This window comes from Ciconia boyciana, chromosome 14 (assembly GCF_034638445.1).
Source record: "Ciconia boyciana chromosome 14, ASM3463844v1, whole genome shotgun sequence".
Lineage (NCBI taxonomy): Eukaryota > Metazoa > Chordata > Aves > Ciconiiformes > Ciconiidae > Ciconia > Ciconia boyciana.
The window spans coordinates 9,268,467-9,276,241 of NC_132947.1; the positions used below are offsets into that span (position 1 = coordinate 9,268,467).

Sequence of the window (7,775 nt, forward strand, 5' to 3'; positions counted from 1 at the left end):
CAGGTTACTTAAAGCAGACCAGCTTGTATATGAATCAAAAGGGTAATAAACTAATCACTAAAAAATAGAAAACAAACAAAACAGTCAGTTGGCAGCATTTTTTTGTGAATTCTATTGCTGACCTACAGTGAACATAAAGACTTTAAATAATTTCTTTAGCAAGTTTAAAGCAGAACAGAAGGGCACATGGAACAAAATACAAAGTTTGAGCCTCAGTATCACATACTTGGCTACAAGTTACACACAGTAGATGTGAAGGTGCACAGTACCTCCAAACCAGCCTTTACCTTACATTTGATTACAACGTTTTGGGGAATAAAAGCTTTAGAGTTCTCACATACAAACAAAGGAATTAAAATAAGGAGACAAGGACCCCATTGTTAGCACATTAGCACCATGCTAATTCAAACACAGCACAGCAAAACCAGCTACACCTTCCAACACCCCACCCTCCTCCAAAAGTTTCAAATAAATGAATTATCTGGGAGCATTCCTCTTCTAGAAAGACTCCAATTACAGTAACATTAACTAACAACAAGGCAGAAGGGATGACTCATACGGGGTCACAAGAAAAGTAAAGAAAAGCCTGCAGGAGGAACTCCCATCACGTCAGAAGCAGCACACTTAATCATGACGTCAGTGAAAGACTTTATCCTGTGTCTCTCAAATCTTTTTTCAGCTATGTGAAGTATGAATGCCACAGGAATTGTCCATGCATTGCATCAATTTAAACTGTTTGGCTTCGAAAGACTACGTAAACATAATTCAGTAAGAAAAGTTTAAAAAGCCAACAACCTCACTCTCAATTTGGAGTAAATGTTAAATCCTACTGCAGCAAGCATACAAAGGGACAGATTTTTCAAACGTGTGATTTTTATTTTTTCCACATTATTTTATACATAGTTGATGCAAACACTAAAAGACTAATAATCTGGCTATTATTTCCTAACACGGTTTGCCATATGCTCAATACTGTTATAAAGCAGATAAAAGACCAAAGTACAACTATGCAATTTCATCGTTTATTTTAACCCCCTGAAATGTTTTCATTTTATATCAATTGTTGCATTCCATTCTATTAAAAAGGTTGCAGTCACAACTTACAAGTTTAGAGGAGATGAAAGATTGGAAGAGACTAGCTTAAGAAGAGAAGGCTCCTTGCCACCTGAGCTCTTTACAAACGCATGCTCTTACACTGCTAACTCATCTGTGAAAACACAGTACAAACTGTATTAGCATACTAGGAAGTTACTAGAGATACTCACTTAAGTAAGACTTACTTGAGAGACATCTTTAAGTCCTCTGTAACACAACATACTGCTGCTACACTGTAACTCTCCAGCAACAACAGAACATGAACTACAGTAACCATATCTGTCTTATCCACATATTAGATTTCATTCTGAAAAAAATATGATTCCAAGTCATAAAAGAGAGAAGGGGAAACCTTTTATATCTAGAGAACCAGATTTTTATTTTGGGGCTTTCACACCATCACCAGGAACTCTAGTTTGGAGTATAAAATTATTTTCGATGACAAGAAAAATGTCTAACTAGAATTAATATACTATGGGGATTCCCCAGGGCAAGTTCAGACCAGTTACCCAAATTTAATAAACTAGACTAACAAAAGGATTTTCCATAACTGCAACTACAGTTGGGCTGTGCTGGCATTTGATTATTGATTTGGAATACCTAAATAAAAAGCTGTACATCACTGATAAGCCTTCAAAGCCTAGACTACTCCACAGTAATGGTCCCTTCCCCCTCCCACATAAGGCCTTCTTCCTTCTCTTTAGAATTGCTTATTTTCATAAAAGGAAGATGATTCCTATGCTATCAAGGTGCTGTTAAATAATACATTAGGGACAAGTAGTTCTAGGAATGCCTTGAAACCTGCTTCATAATATGCACTTAAGAGACAGTCCCTATTCATTAGAACTTCTACACTTCTCTGTACAAACACCAAAGAACACATCACACAGGTGATCCCTAGATATATTTTAAATCAAGGAAAACACACAATGGGGGAACAGTAAGCCTAGAGTTTTGGGCTCAGGTAATAAGTATTTTGTTTATAAACACATTGTACTGATTGTTTTCAACCTTGTAAGAGCATAGATGAAAAAAAAGACTCCACCAACCACAGTAACAGCTATGCTTAACTAGTATTTGAAATCACGGCTATCAGCTATTCCTGTGATTTCTGGTTTTGTCCACATGAAAAGTTAAGTTAACACTTTAAAGAAATCATCATAATTCAAGCTATAGAGACCAATCATACATTTTCTAGAAGTTTCAGCACTATGATATGTTATCCTTAAAAAACCCACACAAGTCCTGACTGCTTCACCTATACTGCTGCTGTAACACTTGATTAGCAGGGAAGGTACAGAATACAGACAACAGACTGTAGTCCAGTTTAAAAACAAAAGCCCACAAGAGATATTTTTCTACCAATGGAAGAAAACACGTTCCCATGTAGGTGCACTTGCAATTTGCCTAGACAATGAAAAAAGGGGTTTTAACTCAAGTTACACACATTTAACTAATAGCTTGACACTCCACCTAATACTGCACATCCAACAATTTTACAACTGTTAACTGCAGAATGACTCGTCAACAAAATATTACAAATATAAACCAGAACAAAAAAATCTAATTTCTTGCAGAACATCAAAGTTTTGTCAGCAAGACTTTGCCTAACCAGCACATGAAAAATTAGCAATGGGAAGAATGGATGCAGATACACCCATGAGAGAATTTACAGAATTGTGCAAAGCTTTGACCACAAGAAACTGTTGGTATAAGCCATAACATACAGATAAACACTCATAAAATAATTGCCAGTGTAAAATCCTCAGATAGCCTCTAAAAGAAGGAAAGCTCTACTTTAAGGTAAGTTAGGCAGGGCTTACCTCTACCAATTAATACAAGCTATAAGAATATGCTCTACCCCACCAAAATAAAAAAAGTACAGAAACACATAGTCACTAAGCTAAATAAAAAAGAGTACAGAAACAGTCACTAAGTTAAACAAATGTATCCTCTTTCTAACTCAGATGAAGAACAGGGTTTGGAGTTTGTGAATTATGACTCTAAACACCTCTTCTGGCCCAGTTATCCCAAACGTTCCCCAAACATCTACCTCTCTGTATGTTTTTTAGTCTACGCAGAAGCTAAGGGGCAAACTCCACTAACCTGTTTTTTAAAAATACTTCAAAAATACTTATCTTTCCCCCTGCAGACAGCGCACCTAACTCCCACCGCCTTAACCTTGTAACAGCCAAGCAGCCCGAGAGACCAGCGGGAGCTGGCTGGGGCAGGGACAGGCAGGTGGGGAAGGGGGTCCGCCCCCAGCCGCAGTCCGGGGGCCACCGCCTCCCGGAGCCCGAAGGCCTGAGGGGCGCTCAAGCCACACCGGGGCCGTGCACCGGCGGACGCCGGCCCCTCGCCCCCGGTGCCACCTCCGGCAGGTGAGTCAGCAGCTCTCCCTGCCCCCCGTCCCTGCTTCTCACCGCCCTTCTCCACAGCGACCCTACGACCAGACGCCCCCGCAGGGCAGGGCCAGGCCGGGCCAGCTCCTTCCCGTCCCGGCGCCGCCGCCGCCGCCCGCGGCCCTCCGGCACGGTGGCCAGCACCCACCTTACTCTTCACCTCCATGGTGCCCAGGCCCCGGCTGCCCGCAGCCCCGCGGTGAGGCCGGTTCATGCCGCCGGAGGGGCTGGGTCTCTTCTTCTCTCCTCTCTCTCCCTCGGGTACCCCCGAGCGCGCTGCGGGAAGGGGAGAGAGGCAGAGGGGGAGGGCGAGCGGCGCGGCCCGAAGCCAACTGCCCCCGGCAACCGCGGCCGCTCCGCCGGATCCTGCCGCCGCGACGCCTCCGCCCTCAGACAGGGGAGAGGGGGCGGGGCCACGGCGGCTCCTGGCACCTGCCGCGCCGCCGAGCCAGCGGCCAGCCGCGGGGGCGGGGCGGGGCAACCGCGCGGCGCAGGCACAGCGCCTGCGCGGCAGGGAGGGGCGCCGGCCGGGGGAGGGCGGGGACGCGCACCTGCCGCTGGCGAGCATGCGCAGTCGCCGGCTGGCGAGGGGGGGCGCGCACCTGCGCCCGGCTCGGCGGGGTGGCAAGATGGAGGCGGTCGCCCGGCGCGGGTGAGGAGGAGGAGGAGGAAGGCGGAGGCGGAGGCGGCGGGGCTGTTGTGTGATAAGGAAGTCTTTTTTTTTTTTTTTTTTTTTTTCCCCCCCCCTCCTAGGGAGCAGGCGTGGGATGTGCCTCGGCAACCTTTGCCTTGGAATAGCCGAGTCCGGTGTGTACACACAGGGCTGCGGTGGCTGTGGCTGAAGCGCGGTTCCCCGCATTCTCCTCAGGCCTCAGCGCGTCGCCCCTGCGCTGGGGCCGGCCCGGCCTCGGGCTGCGCCCCTCGCCGCGGGGAGCCACCAGCCCGCACCTCCGCGCCCTCCCACAGCGCTGGGGAGGCGGGTCCGGCAGCCCGCCAGGCCTCGGCGCCTCGCAGCCTCTGTGCTCGGAGCCCTTAGGGCCAGGCTGCCCCGAAGGCGGGTGGCATCAGGACACCTCAGGCATCGGGGTCCTGCCAGTTTAACACAGAAAGTGCACCAGTGTTAGTTTGTGTATTGATAGATTACATAAAATAAATCTAGATCGGGCTGAGAGTTTGAACTCTCTTACTGTCAGGATGCATCTGTACGCCCATCCTGGGTGTAAAGATGTTTGTGGAGTTTGTTTTCGTTTTACCCATGAATAATATTGCAGGATCTGGTAACACGTCAGAGTGGTTGTCTTAGGTAGCCTTGTTTATTGGTTTAATTCTGAGGTAGATCAATTATTTTCATATAAAGGTCTGCTTAGCTATGCTGAGAGAGGTACTGACAAAACTCTTTAGTGGAGAGACCATAAACACCTTACAATCTGAAGAAAAAGGGCTTTTCACTTGTATAATTTTACGTGTATTGGCAAGAAGAAAGCATGTAATCTAGTTATGTCAACAAACCTTTGAAATATAAGTCTCTCCCTAATCTATAAACCTGATAGAAGAGAACTCAGTGTGAGGTACCCTTGTGTAGAGGTTATGTAGACAGCTGTGAAGGGAGTTCAAACAATTCCTTGCAGTTGAGGCAAGGTGTGACTGTCTAGTCAGTTCTCAAGTCTCAGTTGGTAATTGGTAATTAAAAAAAACCCATCCAGTGCTGAATCACTTTTAAGGTGGTGCCTATTTTTGTACAGTTGATCTTACTCCTATCATGCCGAAGGCAAAAAAATTGCAGCTATTACTTAAGCCAAGACAAGTTGTAATTAGTACAGGGGATATCATTAATTGTTAAGTATAGTTTGATGTCAGCCAGTGTCAAGGCTAGTTCAAGTCTTCCCATCATTTATCTAGTATGTTTTGGTTTTACACTGCAAAAGGATACATAGAGAATTCAGTCTGTAAATTTAGATAAAATCTGTGATCCTGGTGTAACAGAAGATAGATTACAGCTATGTGAGCAAGACTTGGATAAAACCTCTTATTTTGGCACTTTGTAATTACAAAATTGAAAAGAGTTTGGACTGTTTTCCATTTCTGTCTTCTGCAGCATGCTTTGCTTAATGAGCTATAGGAAAACACAGAGAAGAGTGCAAGTGACAGAAGAGAACAGTGCCTTCTCCAGGTTTTTAAAGCTATTAGTTTGCCTCTTTTCTTTTGGAGAGAAGGAGGAAGAACCTCCTGAAGATTATTTGTGCTTGAAGCCATCATGCAGCTAATTTTATTGCTATAGATTTATGAAGTATCGTCTAAGATAATTTTTTTTCTATTGTGCATTCCTAGCATGGTTGGAGTGCCATGCAGTGGGTGTGGTAGCATGCTTAAGGAGTCAGGGCAAATCCATTTCAAGTCACTGGAACCAACCTAATAAAAAGTATTAATCACTGGGTTGCTTTCATCGCAAGGAGCTGATGTAAGAGGAAGGAATGTGATAAACAATTTGATTTCAGATAAAGGTAGAGAGAGAGGCAGGCTTTTGTGCCAGTTGTAACACAAGTTTATAGAGCTATTTTAGTCACAAGTTCTGTAAAACCTGTGATTCAGACTTGATCAAGCTCTTCATGGCATGTTCAGTTTCAGCTTCTGTGAAGTTGAAAAACAGGTTGGGTTTCCTAATCTCTGGACAGTTGGGGAAGTTTATTGGGAGGACTTATTTTTCTTTGTTTGTTTTGGTGTAGAATTTTGATGCCTAAGTCCACCATGGAGTATAGTGAGATTCTACCGTAATGCTTCTTTCCCATCTCAAGACTTCCCACTTTTTAAGTGGTATGGTATTCCATACAGCCCTCTTGGGAGTTGAAAGAATACTTCCAAGAATAAAGCATCAAAAATGTCTGCCAGTGTACGTTGACTGTTATTGATGACACAGCTAAACTTTTATTGTATAGTTCAGGGCTTATGCTGGTTTTATATTTAATATAAACTATTCTTTATTTACACTGTCAGTGCTAGCTCAGAAGAGTGATCGTTAGATTCAGTAGATTGTAATCTGATTTTATATTGGAGTTGATGAGAGGTTGAGGTTTTTTTGATGGGAAGAGAAAAATAAAAGGGGAAAAGGGAAGCTTTATTTAAAAAATGGTCATAAGAAGGTCATACCACAGATTCTCCTGCTTTCTTAAAAGAAAAAAAACTGTACTTACAGGCTTTCATTTTGGTATCTTCTGCAATTTCGATACATTAATCTTGCATACCAGTTATATTTCCCTGCAAAGAGGGGAGTTTTCAAGAACAGTGTATATGCTTGGATAACTGCATTTTCAGAATATTGGGGACACATGTGACCTCAAATTGCTTTTACTTTCCCCTTAATAAGTGAGTGGTACAGACAAACCATTTTTGTCGTAAAGACATCTGATGTTCACAAATGCAAACAATATTGTAGAGCACTATTTATAGGTACCCATGGAGCCATGGAAATACATTTCATAACATTCTGTTAATACTCCTGATCCTGGAGCAGGATATGTGAATTTACAAATGTTGCATTAGAGAGAAAGAATTTGAGAAGGGTAGCTTATATTTTATCTCCATGAAATATAATCCATGCCAACAGCACTATACAAACACAAGAGCAAAGCTTATCAAGTAAACCCCATTGCATGGCAGTTTAGCTAATTTACTAATAATAGTAATACTTAAATAACACTTGTATAATGAAAACTGAATTTCTTATCCTGAAATTCTGACAGTTGTAGATTTTGTGGATTTTAATTTTGGGTTTGGGGTTTTTGTTTTGGTTTTATTTTTTTTTTATTTTCTTGGGGGAGGAACCAATAGTTGGTTTAGTAATGAATGTGTTTGGTTTTTAACTGTACAGCTGTAAAATTACTTTTAGCGTCGAAGTAGTGATATAAAAGTTTGTTGCTTTTCTTGTGCAGAAATCAGCAGTACAGTACAATCCTACCAATAGTATCATGGCGGTGTAGGTACAAGTATATGAGTATAGTTCAAAAGTGCTCTCCAACTAGGGACTGCTTCTCATTTTCTGGCTAGATTTTATCAATGCATTTGTTGTACAGGTACCTGGGAAGGCTTGAGAAATATTTCTCTATTTAAAAAAAGAAAGAATACTAAAGAACTGCAACACTTGGTTTTAAATATCTACTGCAAAGAAGCTAGGGACATATAAGTCCAAAGTAACGTACACTTCAAATCATATTTTTGCTCAGTAGATAGATATTACAAAATACTTACATTGTTAACTGAAGAACTAATGCTACTTCACCTGTT

The 7,775-nt window shown here is 42.7% G+C and overlaps 1 protein-coding gene across 6 annotated transcripts in view; it reads right to left on the minus strand.

Moving 5' to 3' along the window:
• PARD6B (par-6 family cell polarity regulator beta) overlaps positions 1-3,981 on the minus strand; it is a 97,907-nt gene extending 93,926 nt beyond the window's left edge. For all 6 annotated transcript variants that reach the window (XM_072878915.1, XM_072878914.1, XM_072878913.1 and 3 more), the window contains exon 1: positions 3,646-3,981. In XM_072878915.1, coding sequence (XP_072735016.1) covers positions 3,646-3,711 — 66 coding nt within the window. In that variant the 5' untranslated portion in view covers positions 3,712-3,981. The remainder of the gene's footprint in view (positions 1-3,645) is intronic.
• Positions 3,982-7,775: the final 3,794 nt, after the last annotated feature.